The sequence below is a fragment of the Sciurus carolinensis genome, chromosome 12 (genome assembly GCF_902686445.1).
Source record: "Sciurus carolinensis chromosome 12, mSciCar1.2, whole genome shotgun sequence".
NCBI lineage: Eukaryota > Metazoa > Chordata > Mammalia > Rodentia > Sciuridae > Sciurus > Sciurus carolinensis.
In genome coordinates this window covers 114,031,346-114,055,105 of record NC_062224.1, presented here as the reverse complement: position 1 = coordinate 114,055,105, position 23,760 = coordinate 114,031,346, and the positions used below count along the sequence as shown (strand labels likewise).

The window sequence follows — 23,760 nt, the reverse complement described above, 5'->3', positions numbered from 1 at the left end:
TATGTATATTTTTTAGTTGTAGGTAGATACAATACCTTTATTTTTTTATTTTTATGTGGTGCTGAGGATTGAACCTAGGACCTCACAAGTGCTAGGCAAGCACACTACCACTAAACCACAATGCCAGTGCCAATAAATTGAAATATTAAAAATATACTTTAATTTCATCATGTAAAATTCATCAAGAAAATAATCATTAGTGAAACAAACTGTTCTATTACCAAAATATATTGGAGCTACTGTACTCAACCTAACACTTACCTTCACTGACAGCATGAGGCTTGACGATGCAGCAGGTACAACTGGTAAACTTAGCAGTGTTCGCTGGCCCACAACCTCCACTCGAAGGGAAAAACAATTCCATTTCCTAAAGACGGAGAGAAAAGACTTTGACCCATATGACCTCTTCAATTTAACTTACAGGATTTTTCTTAATAGGTGTAGATTATGCAAGTAGTTTTAAAATTTCATAATATAAATTCTTTGTTTCAAAGTTCCTAAATGTGAGTTTTATAAAGAATAACTGATTAACGTAACCCTGTTTCAAGGCTTAGAATCAAAAGAACATATGAAGAAGTATTAAAGCATACATTAGGGATCATTTTGTTTCTGATTATAACTGACAAGGTCTTAAAGTTTGGATATTGGAAGTAATCATTATGAAGTTCTTATCTTCCCCAAAGCATAGTTCATAAGATACAAATCTATTTTTAAACTTTTCATTAAAGTATGTAAAATAAAATTTAAAACAAGGAAATCTTTATAGAAATAGAGATTAACATTCAGGAATCTGAGAACAACAGGTGGTTAAAACTAACTTATAATAGTTCTAGCATAAGTCAAATGCACCATGTTTTATAGCCCAATTCAGGTTGTAGTATTTGCTTTGCATATGGTTCGTTAAAATGACAACCCAGCAACCTGAATCAGACACAGAGATATTCACATTAATTAGGTCTTTTAAGTACTTAGATGCTTTCCTGTCTTTAAATTTTCTTACTATTATTTTCACTATTCCCTATAAAGCACCAAAACCCTTGTAAGGCATAAAGGGTTACTTTAAATACCATTTCCTCTAGGAGGCTTTTCCTGGTGCCCTAGTCTTCACCCTCTTCTCCCTCAAAGTTGTGATTATTCAGGTACTGCCTCTACCAAATTATAAATTTGAAGACTGGAACTAATTGCATATCTTTGTAGACCCCAAAGTACCTAAAACAATGCCTGGCTCAAAAGAGATATTCACCTTTTTAATTGAACTTAAAATTGAAAGATCACAAGATATGCCATACTAATGACATTTTCTTTAACTAAAAGAGTAAGAGGACTTGTTCAAATATTGGTATACATGCTTGAGCTGTTCCAGTGGTGAGATATCTTAGAATAAAATTTAAAATATTCTGTTCCTTAGACACTGAGTTCCTCTCTATCATATTGCTCCCTTTACCACTCTTCTGGATCAATAACATCATCAATTACCACTTTTCATCCTGCACAAGATCTTTTGATTACACAGTATTAGCAGACCTTATGGTACAAATAAGAACCGAGATACCCCCAGGGCCCAAGCAGGTAATCACTGGTGGAATGAAGTGGAACTGGGAGGACAAGAAAGCTTGGGAGAGTTGCAAAAGAGAAAGGGTGTGCGCTTTCCAGAACTCCAACTTCTCTGCCACCTTCATGACAAAACTCAGAAGAGATGTCTTTATTCCACAAACGATCAGGTTTTTATTCCACCAAAACTGTTCATCAAGATCAACTCAAAATGGATCAAGGATCTAGGAATTAGGCCCGAGACCCTGCACCAAATAGAAGAAAAAGTAGGCCCAAATCTCCATCACGTTGGCTTAGGACCAGACTTCCTTAACAAGACCCCCAGAGTGTAAGAAATAAAAGCAAGAATCAATAAATGGTATAGATTCAAACTAAAAAGTTTTTCTCAGCACAGAAAACAATCAATAATGTGAAAAGAGAGCCTACAGAGTGGGAGAAAATCTTTTCCACACACACTTCAGACTGAGCACTCATTTCCAAAGTTATAAAGAACTTAAAATACAAAGAACCCAATTAATAAATGGGTTAAGGAAATGGGCAGACACTTCACAGAAGAAGATACATAGGTGATCAACAAATATACGAAAAAGTGCTCATCATCCCTAGTAATTAGAGAAATGCAAATTAAAACCACCCAAAGAGTTCATCTAACTCCAATTAGAACACAAGCAATAATAAGTGTTGGCTGGATGTGGGGAAAAAGGCACACTCACACATTGCTGATGGAATTACAAATTGGTGCAGCCACTCTGGAAAGCAGTATGGAGATTCCTCAGAAAACTTGGAATGGAACCACCACTTGACCCAGCTATCCCACTCCTTGATCTAGACCCAAAGGACTTAAAATCATCATACTACAGTGATGCAGCCACAACAATGTTCATAGTATCTCAATTCACAATAGCTAGATTGTGGAACCAACCTAGATGCCCTTCAATAGATGAATGGATAAAGAAACTGTGGTATATATGCACAATGGAACATTACTCAGTCATAAAGAAGAATAAAATTATGACATTTGCTAGTAAATGGATGAAGTTGGAAAGTATCATGCTAAGTGAAATAAGCCAAGCCCAAAAAACCAAAGGCTGAATGTTTTCTCTGATAAGTACATGACAATACATAACGAGGGGAGTGGCAGGGGGAAGAGAAGAATGAAGGAACTTTGGATGTTGTAGAAGAAAATGGGGTGGGAAGGGGTAGGGGACAGAAAGATAGTAGAATGAAACCAACAGTATTACCCTATGTATATGTATGATTAATGAATGGTGTGAATCTACATTGTGTTCAACCATAGAAATGAAAAGTTGTAGCCCATTTATGTACAATAATCAAAATATAGTCTGCAAAAATAAAAATGATTTTAATAAAAAAACACATAATAAAAAAAAAAAGATCTCTTACCACTCCATGTTACCAAGTGTGCAGGTTAATCTCAGAACTGACCCTTTTTGACCCAATGGTATTTGACTCATTTGAGCACCCCCAAGTCCTGAAATGCGTTAATCATCTGGCCTTCTTCCCACCTCAGCAGTTACTTCTCTCAGTCTCCTTTGCCGGCTTTCTCCTGTCTGTGTGACCTCTATGTGTGGCAGTACTCTGTGGTTCAGTCTGTCTTCTATCTACAGTCATCCTCCTGGTGGAGATCTTGTCCCACAACTTTAAATGCCATCTGTCATCTCTTGGCTCCCACATTTCTACCTCCAACCCAACCCCCTTCCTAAACTCCACATCATAATTGCAAATACCACTTCAGACATTAGGTGTTCAAAAAGTCCAAAACAGAATTCATGCTTTCACTCCAAAAATCTGTTCTTTCTCTGCCACCCTGTTTTCCCTGTACCCAAGTACACATACAGGAAAGACACAGAAGGTGATCCCTGATGCCTCCCTTTTCTCACTCATCTATCCGATTATCTAGAAATCTTTCAACATATATCAGGAACTGAAGCACCTCCACCAGGCCACCCCCTGTGAAGACAGAACTGAGCTAACAGCTCTCCATTCCAGTGTTCCCCACGACGTTCCTGTCCCCAACCAGCCTGCTCTTTTCACACTGCAGGCAGAATGAAACCCAGATCCTGCCCTGCCTCCACACACTGCCTCCACGTCTCCCATCTCATTCAGGGTGAAGTTTAGAGTCCTAGAGGTCCTACAAGGCCTCATACAACCTGCCTACTGGCAACAGCTCTGACCCAACCTCCAGCCACTTCTGTTCCTGCCCTGGCATCACTAGCCTTGCCCCTGCGAGGTTCTTCAAACACAGCAGATATGTTCCCATCTTTGGCATTTCTTCATGAAATGTTCCTTCCCCAGATATCTTCATAGTTTTCTCCATTTCCTTCATATCTCTCAAACAGAGACTGTGAGGATTTCCTGCATTCGACAGCACTCCACGCCCTTACTCCAAACAGTCCTTGTCCACCTAGTCTTTCTATTCCCTTTCTCTCTATTTCCATCAAAGCACTTACCAACCAAAATGTTGTGTCTATTGACTTGTTTATTATTTGACACTCCCCATCAGAAGAAAACAGAAACTCAAGCCAGGCATTTATTCACTAGTAGTTCTCAATAAATACTTTGGAATGGATGAAATTCAGAAACTTATAAATTCTGCAAGTGCTAAGTAAAATAAATATAGCCAAAGGATATGAACTGATACTTCACAGAAGAAGATCTACAAGCAATCAACAAACATATGAAAAAAATGTTCACCATCTTTAGTAATAAGAGAAATGCAAATCAAAACTACACTAAGATTCCATCTCATCCCAATTAGAATGGTGATTATCAAGAATACAAGCAACAATAGGTGTTGGAGAGGATGTGGGGAAAAAGGTACACTCATACATTGCTGGTGGGGCTGCAAATTAGTGCAGCCACTCTGGAAAGCAGTGTGGAGATTCCTTAGAAAACTTGGAATGGAACCACCATTTGACCCAGCTATCCCACTCCTTGGCCTATACCCAAAGGACTTAAAATCAGCATACTACAGAGATACAGCCACATCAATGTTCAGAGCTGCTCAATTCACAATAGCCAGATTGTGGAACCAACCTAGATGTCCTTCAATTGATGAAAGGATAAAGAAACTGTGGTATATATATATATATATATATATATATATATATATATATATATATATACACACAATGGAATATTACTCAGCCATAAAGAATAATAAAATTATGGCATTTGCAGGCAAAAGGATGAAACTGGAGAATATCATGCTAAGTGAGATAAGCCAATCTCAAAAAACCAAAGGACGAATGATCTCACTGATAAGTGGATGATGACACATAATGGGGGGTGGGAGGGGGGCAAGAATGGAGGAAGGAGGAACTGTGTAGAGGAAAAGATGGGAGGGAGGGGTGGGGGGAAGGACAAAATAACAGAATGATTCAAACATCATTACCCTATGTAAATGTATGATTATGCAAATGGTATGCTGTTACTCCATGTACAAACAGAAACAACATGTATCCCATTTGTTTACAATAAAAATAAATTAAAATTTAAAAAATAAAAATAAATATAGCCACACAGTACAAACGAGAAAAATGAGGCTCATTTTGAGTACCAAGGCCTTTAAAGTTAATGTGGCAAAGTCAGGATTCAAATCCATGTCATTATGACTCCAAAACCCTGAACTTTTTCTGTCATATCTAGTTCTTAAGTGAAAAAACAATGCTATAGTATCCTACCTTTAGTGTTAACGAATTACTCAACCACTTGTTAAAATTGGCCAATTATTTAAACTCAAATTCTAATTTATTTTCTTGTTCAATTTTTAAAAATGGAAGTTAGCTTCCCAGATACTCACATATGATGAACAAATATTTATTTAAGACAAAAAGTATAGAGGTTTACACCCATTTGTGTGTATGTGTGTATGCGTGTGTGTGTACCTGTACATACATATCTCACTTCTTTGTAAAAGTAAACAATTCTACTTACGGCTCTATGTTGTGCTTTCTCTTTTTCCCCTGTGCCATTAGTTATATTCATCCCACCTAGTAATCCAAAATAACATTTGCAAAAACATTTTTAGTAGGTCACTGTTATGGCAACCAATTTAAAGTGTTCACAGAATAAATATAAAGTCACCACAGAAGCTTCATGTTCTTTTGTGATTTGCGGGGCTAAACATTTTATATAAAGCTGTTCTCCTTGCAAACATTTGTGCTATCATTCTTGGATACTATGTTTCCCTAAATTGTCTAACATAAAAAGGAAAAAAAAAACTTTTCAACAAATCAAAAATCCAGATTCAATTTGATAAAGTTTAAGCATATTAATTTTTAAACAAAGCATAAAATTATAGTTGCACTGCTTCATAAATTTTCACCCTAATAAGATCCCATGGTAATTGCATTAAAATATTTGACAAACCTATATTAGTATCTTAATTAAAATATAAAAATATTGCTAAATGATTTCCAGTGAACAGCTTTTCTGAAACTTTTTATCTATACATGGTAATTTTAAATAGTTTTGTAAATTCCCCAGATAAAAACTGCAAAAAGCATACTTAGATTTCTCTACATAACCTAAAATAACAAATCTGTTCTCAGAAAATAATCCAAAACATTAATAAAATATGAAGTCATCTAAAATGTTATAATAAAATATCAAATGGAAAAAGGAATCCAATTAAAACAATGTAAGATGATGTTTAGTATGTAAACTATACACATGATCACAGGAATGAGTTGGATGGAATATGTCATAAATAGGTAATCTCTTCAAAACTTTGCTGGAAGGATTGGTAATGACAAATTTTCTTTCCTATACTTTTTAAAATTGAATTCTAAAAGTCTATAACATTTGAAGCAAAGCAGGTGCCTACTTCCAGCACATGTGGTGGAGAACAGTAGCTAAGCACAGGGGCTCTGGAGCCAGTGTCTGGGCTCAAGTCCTCAAATGGGCAAGGTAACTAAGCTCCCTGAGTCCCAGTTTCTGCCACTGTAAATTGAGGAGACACAAGTGACAGGCAGTGTGGTGTGAGAATGAAGCTGCTATGAATATCTGCACACAAGTCCTCTTTGCACTGACATTTTCTTTCATTTCTCTTGAGTAAACACTTCAGGGTGGAATGGTTGTGTCATAGGGGAGATGTACATTAACTTTCTGGGAAACTTCTAAACTGTCAAGTGGTTGCATGACTTTTAATTCCCAGCAGAGATTGTGGTGAATTCTAGTTCTTCTCATCCTAGGCACTTGCTATGGTCAGTCTTTAGGAAGTGTGGTTCTAATCAACATCTCTCTAATATCTAACAAAGCTTTTTCACATGCTTATTTACCACTCATCTATCTTCTTTGATGACATGCCTACTCAAATCTATTATTGAATTTTAATTGTGATTTTTGAAATAAGTATAAAATTGGCATACTGAGACTAATGGATAAAAAGCACAGAACAGAATCCAGAAGTAGAGCCCTACACATAGTCAACACAGGTGCAAGGCAGTGAAGTGCAGGAAGGACCATCTTCAGCAAATTCTGTCAGAAAAAACACTCAAAATGGACCACAGAGACAAAAGTAAAACCTGAAACTAAACTTTCCAGAACAATGGAGAGAAATCTGTGATACTTGGTGAGGCAACAGTTCCTTAGTTGTGACACCAAAACCACAATAAATGAGAGAATACACTGAAAAGCAGAACTTCATCAAGAGTAAAAACTTCTCACCCAATGACACTGTTGAAGAGATGGAAAATGCAAGCCACATACCCCATGAGAAAATATTTGCAAATCATATATCTGAATGAAGAATTTGTACCCATAATGCTGAAGAACTCTGAGCTGAATTTTAAAGGACAAGTAAAGAATGCTTGGGCATAAGGAGAGATGGCATTCCAAGGCAAAGTGGCAGAGTGAGCATACACAGTTGAGCAAGAACAACAGGGCACACAGGGAGAGACAAGATGCAAGGCTGGGGGAAAGGCAAGGAGATGTGTGAACATCACAGAGTTGCATTTACACCAACTAAGATGGCAATATACTCTTCAAGGACCACTGTTAGCTCTGTGGCTTATCACTGATGTAAATACTGTCATGTGGTACAGGACTAGTGGCATTATGTCTAGTAGAATGTACAGATGTAGATTGGGAAGTGCAATTAAAATGAAGTATCGATAATAATTTAAAAAGTTATTATCTATTCGTTAAATATTATATTCTACGTCCTATCCTAAGGACATAAATAAGCTCATTAATCCTCAGAAGAACTCCATGATACAGGTGCAACTATTACCTATTTTATAGGCCAGAAGACTGAAAATTAAATTAAATTAACAATAGACCAGGAAAAGAAGCGTGAATAATACCAATACTTAAAAAGATGAGAGAAAGTGAAGGAAGAAAAATCAATTAACAAGGCAAAGATCACGGTCTACAAGGTATGAAAAACATCAATGGTGAGATAACAAAATTAAAATAGGGTGAGTATTCAAAAGGAGACACCCTCAAATATGTTAAATGTAGCAGAAGGATAATGTAAGAGATGAACATTTTTCCTTGGATTTAAAATTAAGAGGACACTGGTTATCTCAGTCAAAATAGTTTCAGTGGAATGGTGGGGACAAAGCAGACCCTAATTGGAGGGTCTGCTTCCAGTGAGTGCTCAAAAGCAGCTGAGAAACAGAAAGTAATGAACATTAAACATGACAGTTAAAAAAAATTATAGACAGTTTCTAATAGGAACTCAAGGTAAAGGGAGGCCGCATGTATGTTTTCAATTTGTTGTTAAAAACGGTGGCTCTTGCTTCTTCATACATGCTTCATTTTCCAGTTGCAGTATTTCTCCTTGATTCCTACTGTTGGGTCTGAATCAAAGAAAGGCTGTATCAAATGATGCCTTCTTTTTGAGCATCTACTTTCCATAAACTACTATTCATACATGAATCCAATAGTTATAACATCTGTGAGACTCAGTAATTTAAGTCTTTAGAATAAGAAATGAGTCTTAATTGCAGAAAACTTATCTTGAGAAAGACCAGGCCACCAGTTCACAAAGGAAACATTGCTGACACACCTTCTGACCCAACGTCAAAGGTGTTCTCAGTATCAGATCAGCTGTATAGAGCCATCCTGAATCACCAATGACACATGCTTTACTTTGATACAAAACATTTCAAAAAACTACAACAATTGAAATATTTTTTTAAAAAAAACCTTACTCTGGCAGCAGAAGCAAAAGAATCTGGGCCATGAGCTGCATTCCTTATGCCATCTGTTCCAAAAAGTGCTCTAATGCTTCCAGGTGCATCTGAACGAGCCACCCCAGAGTTTGCAGGTCCAAGCAGTCTTTTCCATTCACATATTGCATCATCTCTTAAAAGTTCCATGGCAATAACGGGACCACTTGTAATAAACTGGATCATCTCACTACAAAACAGGCAGAAGATTGGTTTGCTTTTGCCAACTTAGACTTCTCTCTTAACCACATGGATATATTTAAATGTGAATATTTCAACACAGACAGGAATATTATATTCTTAGAACTACTGTTGGGAGTAATGAATTTTATATGAGCAGGATAAGGCTTTCATAAACTAAGTGTCTTGACATAGCCCAGTTCACTAAAAATCAATATGGTAGTAATGCCAAGTCAATTACCATTAGCAGAAAAAAAATCACTTTGATTGAATTAAGACTATTTCATTGACACTGTGTGTGTGTGTGAACTATTAGAATTCAAAGAGTGATGAAGAACTCTCTATTGATAAACATTGACTTGGTTTAGGGATAAAGAAAAAAGATATCAATGGGTCTTCAAGAAATATCCACTTATTAGTATAAAAGCTACTGAGTTATTCCTATATTAAATTTCAAAACATATACAGAGGTTCTTGATTAAAAATCCAGCAATGAGTCACCATCCCCCAGGCAATGTACACTTACTTCCATGTGTACACAACACAGCAATGACAAGTTTAACTGTGAAAGGAGTGCGTATCCTTGTTATTGCAATAAGCAGACACAAAGCATGCTTTAGAGAGAGCCCATGTTTCTCTCTCGTTCACATCAGAGAGAGAGAACAGCTTTGTGGAGGGAGGAGAAGGGAGTAACAGCCCTTGTGCCTATTAACTTAGGACTGTACATTTTTTCCTTCATGTACTCCCATGTTACCTTACTCCCTCAGTACTTCATCACTCCAATTCATTTTGAAGACTATTTCTAAGAAATACAACGTATGAAGTGGTATTCACCCTCTACTCTAAGACCACAGGATCCCCTAGCACATACTTTGCTAGCCCTTAGCTACTCCTCAAACCCCAACAAACCAACCATTAGATCTAAGGTGCCCAAATAAAGGTACCAAACCCATGTTTATCCATTCAATAAACATTTGATGATAGCCTACTACATATCAGAATCTATGCAATAAAATAAGATTCCTCCCACAAGGAACTGATGATCTAAAGTCCTGTTAAAGTAGCATTCTAAGAATATGAGCTTATCGTGTAATAATATAGGGTAGAGTATATCATAAGATATTGTTTCATGAAGCAATATCTGATTACTGCTGCTATTCTTTCATTACATCTATCCCAAAACCAACTATATAATTCATCCACTTAATAAAATTTACTGTAAATTAATTACATTTAAGACATTAAACTAAGATTTGCAATCCGATGCTATAAACATATAAAAGAACCTATTACAATAATTTCTACAAATCTGCTAAAAATTGGATATGCCCATTCTAACAAGTCTTGGGAATATTTTATAAGGCTTGATTTAAAATAATCTATAACAAAAGAGTTAAAGACGGCTTACTTTAGAGATACATGCAATGCCACATTTACAGCAGCAAAATTAACAATTGCCCAATTATGGAACCAGCTTAGGTGTCCATCAACAGATTAATGCATAATGAAAATGTGGTATATAGACACACAATGGAGTTTTATCAGTCATAAAGAACAAAATTATGACATTTTCAGGAAAATGGACAGAGCCAGAGACATTATGGTAGGTGAAATAAGCTAAAATCAGAAAGACAGGTGCCTCATGTTTTCTCTCATATGTGGAATCTAGAGAAAATAGGGTCTCATGAAGGTAGAAGGGGATCATTAGGGTACAACAAGAGGGTCAGGGGAAGGGAGAAGGAGAGGTCAAAGAGTGAAACCCACTCTTTTCTATAATATGAACTAATAAAAACATTTTTAAAAATCTATAACAGTAATTTTCTTATATAAAGCTTTAAAAAACACTACACTGTATAAGATACCAAATGGCATGTCTATTATAGAAGTTTGAGTAAATAACATTTATCCTTATTAGAAATGTAAGCATTTCTTTGTATGTCAATAATTAAATATGCACCACTTTCACTTAAATTTAATTACATACCAAATATTCAGAATACAGATTGTTTCTAATATATATTAGTTGTCATATATCAATAAACAAAATATATATCAAGATATTTAAGTTCAAATATAAGGGTTCTATGAATTTTTTTATATACAAGAGTACCAAAATAAGAGACTTTAAAAGGACATCAAAAGAACTCAAAAAACTCTACACGAAGAATACAAATAATCCAATCAACAAATGGGCTAAGGATATGAACAGACACTTCACAGAAGAAGATGTACAAGCAATCAACAGATATATGAAAAAATGTTCAACATCCCTAGCAATAAGGGAAATGCAAATCAAAACTACCCTAAGGTTTCATCTCACCCCAATTAGAATGGCGATTATCAAGAACACAAGCAACAATAGGTGTTGGCGAGGATGTGGTGAAAAAGGAACACTCATACATTGCTGGTGGGGTTGCAAATTAGTGCAGCCACTCTGGAAAGCAGTGTGGAGATTCCTTAGAAAGCTTGGAATGGAAACACCATTTGACCCAGCTATCCCACTCCTTGGCCTATACCCAAAGGACTTAAAATCAGCATACTACAGAGATACAGCCACATCAATGTTCACTGCTGCTCAATTCACCATAGCCAGATTGTGGAACCAACCTAGATGCCCTTCAGTTGATGAATGGATAAAGAAACTGTGGCATATATATACAATGGAATATTACTCCGCAATGAAGAATGATAAAATTATGGTATTTACAGGCAAATGGATGAAATTGGAGAATCTCATGCTAAGTGAGATAAGCCAATCTCCAAAAACTAAAGGACGAATGATCTCGCTGATAAGCGGATGAGGACATATAATGGGGGGTGGGAGGGGTTAGCATTAGGTTTAGGGTTAGGGATAAGGAGAGCGGTAAGAATGAAGGAAAGAAGGACTGTATAGAGAGGAAAGAGGGGTGGGAGGGGTGGGGGGGAAGGAAAAAGAAATAAACATCATTGCCCTATGTAAACGTATGATTACACAAATGGTATGCCTTGACTCTTTGTACAAATAGAGAAACAACATGTATCCCATTTGTATACAATAATAAAAAAAATAAAATAAAAATAATAAAATAAAAGGACATCAAAAGTATTCATCAGAAAATATAATTATTACTACATTTTTAACTCACTCAAGAAAGCTATACTTCCTGTAACTTAAATCATCCACTTGCTTTTGATTAAAGTTTAAGCTATTTAATGATAAACACATGAAATTCTTTTTTTATGATACTGGGAATTAAAACCAGTGCCCCCCACATGCTAGGCAAGCATGGTATAACTAAGCTGTATCCCCAGTCCTTTTTAATTTTAAGACAGGGTCTCTCTAAGGCCCAGGCTGGTCTTGAACTTACAATCCTCCTGCCTCAGCCTCCCAAGTAGTTGGGATTACAGATGTGCACCACCATGCCTGGCCTGAGATATAAAATTCTTAGAAAAGAACTCTGTGCAGTTGCAAGGTATTGTTTTGGTCCTTTGACAGATTATTCTCGTGAAATAAACTTTTGAATTATAAAATATGTTTCTTGCCAGGTACAGAGGCACATGCCTATAATTCCAGAGGTTGAGACAGGCAGATCGAAAGTTCAAGGCTAGGTTGAGCAATTTAATGAGATCCTGTCTCAAAATAAAAAATAAGGGCTGGGGGTGTAGCTCAGTGTGCTCTAGCACATGTGAGGCCCTGGGTTCAATCCTCAGCACCACATAAAAATAAATAAAAAAAATAAGGTATTATGTTCATCAATGACTTAAAAAATAAAATAATAATAAAATAAAAATAAAAAATAAGAAGGGTTGGGAAATATAGCTCAAGTGGCAGAACACCCCTGAGTTCAATCCCTAGAACCCCCCCCAAAAATACATATATATATACATCTACATACTTATGCACATATGTGTATAACTTTAGTTTTCTAGGATATCCTCCATTATGTACCACTAGCCTCATATTAAATACCTACTTATAAAAGGGCCTTGATTGGTGGTCAACATGAAAATCGGTTGCTTCCTTCCTATAAAATAATCAAAATGACAACAGTTAAAAGTTATATAAGAAAATTATTATTTTAGCTTACATTAAAAAAGATGAAAACCTCTTTATATATATATATATATATATAGAGAGAGAGAGAGAGAGAGAGAGAGAGCGAGAGAGAGAGAGATCAGTTTGTGAATTAAAGATGTTTCACTAAATAGTCTGTCAAATTCCCCCTTTTGAATATTTTGCAAGTGTGAGTCATTTCTATTTTGAGGCATAAAATTAAAATGAATAGAAGAGGTAGCATTTATTTTTCTATTCATGGTGGGATGAAGCTGAAATCAAGGACAACTTGTCCAGTTCCTCAGCTAAGTTAGGGACCCCCAACACACTATTAAGGAAAGCTGACAGACTGGCATCCTAACCAGCATAAATCTGAAGGCAGAGCCCATTCTGGAAGCACAGGCAGATGTGGATGAGAGAACATGGATTAGAAGAAAAAATTAACAAAGATGTGTGTGGGTGGTGAAGGCTATGCAGACATTATAAAAATAAACTACACAAGTACACAGAATAAAATTCTTCACAAGACTTGAGGAGGGGAAAACAACTCACATATTTCGAGAGTCCACCACATGCAATGATTAAATTGTATTTATTCCTCAACAATATATTGCAGTAGGTATGATCACTTTCATTTTACATATGAGAAGAACAAGTTTAGCATGGTGACATAATTTGTTCAGGTCAAAGAACTAGTAAAGGCAAGATAGGAAGATTTGATTTTGATAGTCTCTCTGATTGCATGTACTCTTTCTACTACCAACTGAACAAAAAAAATCTAGACAGTAAAGAGTTTATAAAAATGTGACATGAATATATTACATAGCAGCTTAAAATGGGGTAAAACAGTATCTGAAAAACTCACACAAGGAGTAAATCAGAAGAGGCACTAGAAGAGTACTAAAATGATAAATTCTAAACCATCCAACACACACACAAATTTAACTCCAAGGGATCTTTAATATCAGTGAAAAGGACACTCTTAAGTATTTTTTTTACTTCTAACATGTCACCAATTCCATAGTCATCTCCATTCAAAATCTAAAATTGAAACCAGAATGGGAGTGCATGAATTTCTCCTCCTTATTCTTATCTAATTCCTCCCTTACAAGGCTTAGAAGTAGATAGATATCATCAAGTGTGTCACTATCTATGAGTTTTATGTTGGTTTTATGAAGAAATTCATCATTATTTCACAAGGATTTATAAATTAATTTTTATTTGTTTTTAGTTATACTTAATTTTCTTAAAAAATCCTGTAACATCAAAGGTACCATAAATATACACACTGGAGAAAAGATAGCCTCTTCAACAAATGGTGCTGGGAAAACTGGAAATATATACGGAGCAAACTGAAATTTAACCCCTATTTCTCACCCTGCACAAAACTCAGCTGAACGTGGATCAAGAACCTGGGCATTAGAACAGAGACCCTATGCCTACTAGAAGAGAAAGTAGGCCCAAATCTTCATCATGTCAGCTTAGAAACCAAATTCCTCAACAAGACTCCCAAAGCACAAGAAGTAACATCAAGAATAAATAAATGGGATGATGTCAAACTAAAAAGCTTCTTCACAGCAAAGGAAACAATCAAGAACATGAAGAGAGCCTACAGAACGGGAGAAAATCTTTGCCAATAGAGCATTAATCTGCAGGACATACAAAGAACTCAAAAAATTAAAACCAAAAAAGCAAACAACCCAATTGATAAATGGACAGAGGAACTGTTCAGGCACTTTACAAAAGAAGAAATATGGTCAACAAATATTATGAAAAAATGTTCAATATCTCTAGAAATTAGAGAAATGCAAATTAAAACTACACTGATATTCTATTTCATTCCAGTCAGAATGACAATTATGAAGAATACAAGTAACAATAAATGTTGGCAAGGATGTGGGGGGGAAGGCTCACTCATACATTGCTGGTAGGACTGCAAATTGGTGCAACCACTCTGGAAAGCAGTGTGAAGAGTCTTCAGAAAACCTGAAATGGAACCACCATTTGATCTAGCTATCCCACTCCTGAGTATGTACATACTACAATGTTGCAGACACATCAATGTTTAAAGTAGCTCAATTCACAATAGCTAAGCTACGGAACCAACCTAGGTGCCCTTCAACAGAGGAGTGGATAAAGAAAATGTGGTATATATACACAATGGAACTACTCAGCTATTAAAAAAGAATGGAATTAGGGCATTTGCAGGTAAATGGATGGAGCTGGAGAATATCGTGCTAAGTGAAATAAGCCAATCCCAAAAAACCAAAAGCTGAGTGTTCTCTCTGATATGTGGATGCTAACACACAATGGAGGCAGGAGATGTAGGGAAGAATAGAAGTTAAAAGGGAATGAAGGGAAGAGGGAAGGGAATAGGAAAGACAGTTGAATGAAATGAACAGAACTTTCCCATCTTCATATATGAATACATGACCAGTGAAATTCAACATCATGTACAACTACAAAAATGGGAAGTTATATTCCATGTATGTATGGCATATCAAAATACATTCAACTGTCATATATATCTAAAAAGAACAAATAAATTTTAAAAAAGAAACAGCACTGTAACTTTGTAATTCTCCACCTATCCTTGACACCTTTGTCATTAAAAAAAAAGGGAATACTGTCATATGTCACTTAACCATATTATCTATTCTGAGAAATGAATTGCTAAGCAATTCCATGGCACTGAGGTGAGAGGCAAGGCATATTAAAGTAACTGAAACCCAAGTAGCCTCTGGAAGGAGTGGCAAGAGGTGAGCCTATTAAGGTAGGTGAGGTCAGATGACTACGGGTCTTCTGTACTCCCCCAAAGAGCTAGTCTGTTTTCTCTAGCAGGCAAAGGGAAACCAGTAAGGTTTAAAGAAGAAGATGGAGATGTGCTCAGATTTCCATTCTGTTTATGAGTCTCGCTCTACTGGCAATACAGAGAATAGAATGAAGCAATCTTGGGTAATCAAGAGTATTTAAAGAACATTAAATTTAGGGGTAGGCGAATCAGTCAGTAGTATATTTAAATACTTTAACAACTTGAGCAGGGTCCTATACTAAGGCAGGTGTGATGGGAATTATAAGGAAGGAAAGGTTCTCAAAGATGTATAGAAATCAGAAGCAAGAAGACTTAAATATCAGGTAGGTACTAGAAATGGGGGATAATCAGCATGAATCCAGGATCACTCTCAGACTGATGGTAATTGAGAGAAGTCAGCGCTAGAGATGTGCTTGCATTTCACCTATAAGTAGTAGAGATTACATAGACATGGACGTGGACATGGATGGGACCACCAGGGAAAGGACAAAGAAAAGAATACACATAGAACATGCTTCAAGAAAAAGATGTAGCCATGGAAGTAGTTCATTGAAAAGATGGTGGAAGTCACTGAGATGGGGAAGTAAATTATCCATAAAGCCAAAAATCCTGTATGATCAGAGATGTTGAAGTCATCCCTACTAACGGAAGTTGGAGTGGAGACAAAGATTATAAACCAAATGCCCAAATAATAAATGTGGAGTTTGTGACCTAAAGAATGGAAATGAGGTTCAAAGTATGACATGATCTTCCAAGAACAAGTTGTTTTGTGAAAGAGTGGAGATTTTCAGAGGGAGATAAAACACTGATCCTGTCACGATCCTGTGACACAGGAATATTCAAGAGTGAGCAGCCTACACAAAAGGGCTAAAGGAAAAGGTAAGCTCTTGGAGAAGAGTCAGATTCCAACTAAAGGAAAGGTGGAGGGGGGATTTGGGAGCTCTCTATTATGATGCTGTGGACACAAAAATGTTGGTTTAACATGCAACTTGGCTTCCAAGAAGGGCCAGTAAAAAGGGTCTGATAACAGATTAATGGCAGTACACAATAATAAAGGAGCAAATATTTGTGTAGAAAATAATTAGAAGGGCTCAAATTTGTGGCACTCCAAAGGGTGAAGAGTTTTATAAAGCACAGATGGAATTAACAAATTTCAAGTTTAAAAAAAAAAAACAAAACTCTACAAATTTATGCTGTATAGTGTTCCCAAAGTATTGACTGGTTCCAGGATCTTTATTTATGTGCTACAGGGCCTTTATGAAAAACAAACAGCATCCCTTCATAGGAAATGTGACACCACACTATCAAACACTGGAGGTCTAGAGACATTAAATGCATGTAGCCCTTATATTGTGTTAAACTATACACACTATCATGAACCTCATTTTTCAAATGAAGAAACAAGCACAGAGGTAAACTGGTCAGTCACATGCCTAGAAAGTGGCATAGCTGCAAGCAATCTGGCCATAGACTCTGCTCTAAAATGTAAGCCACTGTCTCTATATAATATGGAAATAGGGAGATTTTAAATAGGAGAAAATTTTCAGATTAAAACATGTCACTGTTGAGGTAAAACTGAGGGCATTTTGTCATCATTTCCCAGATCACACTTATTAAAACTGGGTTGAATGTTTACTGTTTCCTGTTGTCCCTCCTTTCAGAGATGAAAATGCAATTGACCCACGGAATAGAAATCTAGGAACCAATGATTTCTTGAAGCAGAGAGAAGGCACCTGACCAAAACCAAAGAGAAGAACTAATGGAATAATACAAGAACACTGGAGCCAGTTCTTCCTAATTGCCACTCGAAGGCCCCTTCAGAGACTGTGCTACTGTGTCACACTCAGCCAACCAAAATGTGACTCCAGGGAAAAGGGGCTCTGCCCTGAGAGATGCCTGCCTCCATTCTTCATCCTCTGAAAAATTTCTGTCTTTGCTATGCCTACTGGGTATGAAATTTTTAAAAAATCAAGTGTCCAACATCATGGAAAGATACTGTGCTTTTTCCCAAAGGCTTTCAGTTTTTTCAGAGAAGTTGTCCCATCTCTCTCATCTTTATTTGGACATTGTAAATATTTTTCTTGTCATTCCCAAGAGAGAAACACCATTTTATCATGGGATTGGAGTTACTTTATTTTTTGATAAAGCTAAGTAGAATAAGTCTTATTTTCATTAAATAACTTAGAAAATGTCTGATTAGATACATTGCATTGCTTTTCAGAGTGGTGAGCAGGCATGTTTACCCATTATATATACTTAGAAGAAATTAAATGCAAAAACCTGAACAAATAGAAATAATCATATTCATTTCCTCTTCTATCACTTATAGACAGTGTGTCATTTTTATATATTAAATATTAAGAACATATTACCACTATCAACCATTGGTCTTATAGAAGGAGATGGGGCTATGGAAGACAACAAATAGTTAAACAAGGATCATCTCACAACTCCTAATTGTTTAGAGTTCAGTGATTATTTACATCTGATAACCTGTTGTTTTATTTTTCTCATTTGGATAAAATTAATATTCTACTCTTTGTCATTCAATGAAGTTTTCTTTAAATTTTAAACAACAAAGAGAAAGACAGGAAAGTTTTTTAAAAAACAAAATCAGATATTACATAACTGAAAATGATCAAAAAATTACCTGGAAAGCATCATCATTTTAAGTTTGGTTATAGTAAATCCAGCTTTGTTTATTATTTCAATTATTTCTCCAGCCTTTGTTACTGCATCTGGTTTAATCAGGGCTAATGTTCTGTAAGAAAACAAGGAATAAATCTGAAAATAAACATTTTTCTTCAGTTTTTATTTAAAACTCTCAAGGAATGGTAGTTTCCTTAAATCATTCTAGATAATCAACATCAAAATTAAGTATATTGAAAGTTATATTAAAGAGTTCACTTAAAAACTTCACTTAAAAACTTATACTAAATAAGATTAGTATTTTTTCCAAGGAAATCAAAACTAGGTATCCAATATGGAAAAAAAAAAAAAAAAAGAAGAAGAATGGTTAGGGGGAAAAAACACTAAAATTGCTATTTTCAATATACCTAAATTAGAAAACAGGTATTTAAAATTTCTATTTCTTATAGGACATTTTCTACAAAGGACTAATCTCTAGAGAGTTGTAATGAGTGTATTAGAAGCTTGGTTTTGGTCTCCTAGACTTAAACATGTATGCTATGTAATGGGTTCAGCACTGACTTGGAAATAATTATAAATTCTTCTACTGACTCTTTATTCGTAACATGGGTGATACACAGAGACGAACGTCCTCTCACCCAACAATGTATATGAACAGCAAGCACCACCCTAATTTTTAAAATCATGCTTTCTTTCTAGAGGATACATCAGAGCAATGTTCCTCTGAAGTCTCTGAATTAATAAAATTTTGGAAATGGACATAACAGGAGTGTCATTTTACTGATGAGAAAACTAGGCCTAAAGAGGTAATACGGAGAGACTGAGGCAAGAGAATCATGAGTTCAAAGTAAGCCTCAGCAACTTAGCAAGGTCCGAAGAAACTCAGTGAGACCCTGCCTCTAAAAAAATATATATATATACATATATACATATATATATATACATACACACACACACACATATGTGTGTATGTATATATGTATGCATATATACATATGTGTATATGTGTGTGTGTGTGTGTGTGTGTGTGTGTGTATATATATATATATATGTGTGTGTGTGTGTAATATAGAAAAGTCACACAACTGATTAGTTCCATCTTCAGGCCAAAACACAGCTCAGAAGACTTCTAGGTCTGTGCTCCTTCCACATCATAAATAGTGTTACTATTAATATTATTAACTAGGGGCATCATTACCAAATCTGCAAGATGTAACACAAAAACCTGACCAGTTGGAATAATTCAATCTATTGCTGCTCCTTCCACTTCTATATTTTCAACTGATCTGATAATATTGGCATTAATTCAAGGAATCCATAAAAGGAGAAAAGTTTTCATAGTAAGCTATTTTTACCATCAAGAAGAACATAAGGGCTGATGAGGTGGCTCAGTGGTAAAGAATCTCTAGGTTCAATTCCTGGTACCCAAAAAAAAAAAAAATCTTGCTTTTTATTTCAATTTATTTAATCATTATAAGCCAACCTAAACTATAAATTATGTTTAAACTCTAGAAGAATATTTCACAAACCTTAACTCTTAAAATATAAGATAGCAACAGTCATCAATTTCTGTGAACAAGCAGCAACATGAATCTAAAGCTGGCCTGGGGATGTAGCTCAGTGGTGGAACACTTGTCTAACATGTGCAAGGCCCTGAGTTTGATCCCCACCATCACAGATTTAAAAATTAAAAGGTCTAAAACCATCAGAACTTTGCTGGGACTGAGAATTCAACCTTCTCTGGGATGTTCCTTTCATAATGAAGTCCAGTCTTATCTTCAGCTTTTACTGCCCTTTGGCTGGTCTCTTCAGACGCCACCAAGGAGGTCTCTGGCTTTACCACCTCACCTAGGATTATAGGTGTGAATCTCTCCTAGCTTCTTTTCTACATTTTATATCTATCTATCTAACTATCTAACTATCTATCTATCTATCTATCTAAGTATCTATCATCTATCTATCTATCTATCTATCTATCTATCTATCTATCTTTGGTACCAGGGATTGAACCCAGGGCGCTTAACCACTGAGCCACATCCCCAGTCCTTTTTATTTTTCATTTTGAAACAGGGTCTCACCAAGTTGCTTAGGGCCTGCCTGGGTAAACTGCTGACACTGACTTTGAACTTGTGATTCTCCTGCCTCAGTCTCCCAAATCACTGGGATTATAGGCATGCACCACTGAACCTGGCAACTGAAGGCTAAACTTAGGGTTTATTTTATGTTTTCTTTGTGAGCATATAGTGTGTGCTTTCCTTGTGGATAAAGGAAAACATCCTCACGTGAGGCAGGCTATGGTACAGATGAAATGCACCAAGCTTGGCAAAAATGGCAAACTACTCAGAGCAATCCCTACATTGAAAACTAAAACAATAAAAGTAGGTAAGATACCTTTTAAACATTTTTTCAAAGTAAAGATGAATTAACTAGATAGTAATTATGAGGGTGCCAGGAAAGTGAGAATGAAAGCAACTTTTGACTTGCCAGCATTGCCTGAGTGGCAAACTTCAACTTTAATCTATACTACATTACCAGGAGAGGGGAATGATATGCAATAGATGATCCTCCCTATAATAACCTGGGACCAACAGCTATAACATGAACATGAACCAAAAGCACACATTCTCATTACATAAGTGTTACTTAATTTCTAAGCCTGGATAATGATCATACAGGTTGCTAATGTCACAGGAAATAGGCAGAAGCAACACAATTTTTCCCAGGGAACAAATTCACTTCCTTCTGTACCTCCAATATTTCATATATAAATAGACAGTGCACATATATCATATACATACAAAATACACCCACAAACAATAGCCATCATCGCATAAAGATAACTACACACAGACACACACACAAGAAAAGAACATAGGAGAGAATGAAAAGAAACAATACAAACAGAGAGACCTACAAATACTTCAGATACTGAAATTACCTATCCTCAATCAGTTAATAATATGGAGGGGAAAGTGGAAGCTAACAGAGTGCAAAAGATGATAAGAGGATGATTTAAGGTACAAAGGACATGACATGAAGAAGGAAGAGAAGGGAAATAAGAGATTTCCAAAGGAGGTAAGTATATGGGTAAAGTTTGATACCTTTCAGGATGTAGGGTTAAAGTACAAATAGGACTCAAGGAATTCCCATTATTCTAAGACTATGATTAAGTGAATATGAAGCTTGGGAGTTCAAAAGGAGGCTTTTCAATGAAAGAGAATCAATTCAATTTTGAATCTGTTTATATTTAAGTATCTATGTAAAGTCCATATGGAAAGATACAGAAAAGAGAAGAATATATGGTTTTTGCAGCAGAGCTGATAATATAATCTTGGAAAGCAACATACAGTTGAAGTTATGAGTATAAAGAGAATTCCCTCACAGGGTGCACGAATAAGAAAAAAAAGGCCCTCAGACAGAAACGTGGGGAATGTCAGCACTATTTTTTAGCTTTCTCTATTAAGAAGAGGTCAGAAAGACAGAGGAAATAACCAGAGAGGCAGAGCAAAAGCAAGGGACATACAGTGCTACAGCAACCAGGGGGAGAGAAAGGAATACTTTTACATTATTCTAAACTTCTTTTGCTCTATTTGGTGGATGTTTAGCATTTATTAATTTCAATGTCTTTTAATTAATTCATATACTCTTATATCCCAATATTATAATCCTGCCTCAGTATAAAATACCTGAACCCAAAGGCTAGTTCACAGTTTAAATAGCCAAGATTTTATGACATTCTCTCCTCATAAATTTCCTTCAGAGATATCTGATGACATTTCCAAATCTCCAAATATAAAAAAATACATGAATCAAATTCTAATACCAAATAATGTATGTTCATTCATAAGTATTCTTAAACTATGTAAGTCTTGAAAATATATAGAGTACTATTTCAGTACCTTTAAAAATATTATCTATAAGGCATATTTAAGCTAAACAAATACTTGGAATTCTTGGGTTGTATCAAAAATGTCAAAAGGTAATTTAGGTCAGTCACCCTGCTTTCAAGAAAAGTGCTTTTAAAACCCTTGGAAGCACAGGTCTCAACTTAAATACAGCTTGCTATTTACCCACAATTCTTTTCAGTGTAATGAATTCTTATCAAATCAGTACATCTCCATGAGAACAAAAGAATTCATACCATTATTTTGTTTTTGTTGTGATGGACCCTCAAATAAACTGGACTAATAACCTTTATCCATCTGAAAAAGTCTTTATAAAAGAGGCTAGATATGTGAATCAAATGTCAGATTTCTTCAAAGGGAACTGAAAACTTGAGGATAATCTATGAGTTAAGTTTAATGACACTGAATTATTTGGATAGTTGCTTCGCAATTAGCTGATGGGCTCCCTGGAGATCAACTTCACCCACCCCCCTCACTATAGGTTTGCTCCAGGAAGAAAGGCGCTGGGTATGCACGTAGCTCATCAGTTTCCTTGATGTTATACTACACTGAAAACTAGACTAAATTACAATGATTATGTATAAGATGTTTCTTTGGGACCCTGATAGACATACACATTTTTCCATATGCTTACTGTAATGTCATTGAAGTGAAACAATATCTTTGGAATTCTTAGATTTGGAGATTAATTTAAATCACTCAAATGATTGCTGTATTCACTGACCATGGGCAGTTAAGAAAGAATCAGAAGGAAAAAGTGGTAAAACGATTTAAATCAGTGAAATATATAATAAAAATACTTTGCTGATTTCTGGAGCTTTTCATGCATATAACTTAACTTAATCGATCCCTACTTTTAATTACCCCAACAATCACTCCATAAATGCGAAAAAACTCTACAAACAATACAAAATATACATCATAGAAATCAGAGCCAAGAAAGATGACCAAAGAATTAAAATTTCATTTCAAATATAATTCTAGTCTTACAAAGTTGTAACTTGCAAGTAGAAACTGAAAAGTAAACTGTCATTGTGTAATAATGAAATCAATATTCAGAAGAAACAGAATATCAAAAGTTCTTATTTTCTATAAAGCCAAATTTTCAGCTACCATCTCCAAAATGTTCTATATCTTCTAAATCAATCAGAAAATCAGAATGACAAATATAACTTTGATAAACAAAAAGAAGACCGAAGAGATGCATGTGGAGGACACTGTACTGTGCTTCTGTACATCATGGGTTTGGAAAAGGGTTTCCCAACATTCATGTGTTAAAGGCTTGGACTCTAGCCCGTTGTACAACTGGCAATCTTTAAGAAAGACTTAGTGCGGGGGCTTAAGGTCAGTGGAGGCAAGACTTCAAAGAAGGTATAGGACCCCGGCCCTTCCTCTTCCTCTCTTTTGCTTCCCCACCATGAGTCGAATGGC

General features: G+C 35.7%; 1 protein-coding gene across 3 annotated transcripts in view; it reads right to left on the bottom strand.

Annotated features, from left to right (window-relative positions):
• Nucleotides 1–23,760, bottom strand: part of Nme7 (NME/NM23 family member 7) — a 174,407-nt gene that overhangs the window by 113,400 nt on the left and 37,247 nt on the right. For all 3 annotated transcript variants that reach the window (XM_047520309.1, XM_047520310.1, XM_047520308.1), the window contains exons 4-7: nucleotides 18,426–18,536; nucleotides 12,884–12,934; nucleotides 8,733–8,940; nucleotides 262–367 (exon numbers count right to left, since the gene is read on the bottom strand). In XM_047520309.1, the coding sequence (XP_047376265.1) occupies nucleotides 262–367; nucleotides 8,733–8,940; nucleotides 12,884–12,934; nucleotides 18,426–18,536 (476 nt within the window). The remainder of the gene's footprint in view (nucleotides 1–261; nucleotides 368–8,732; nucleotides 8,941–12,883; nucleotides 12,935–18,425; nucleotides 18,537–23,760) is intronic.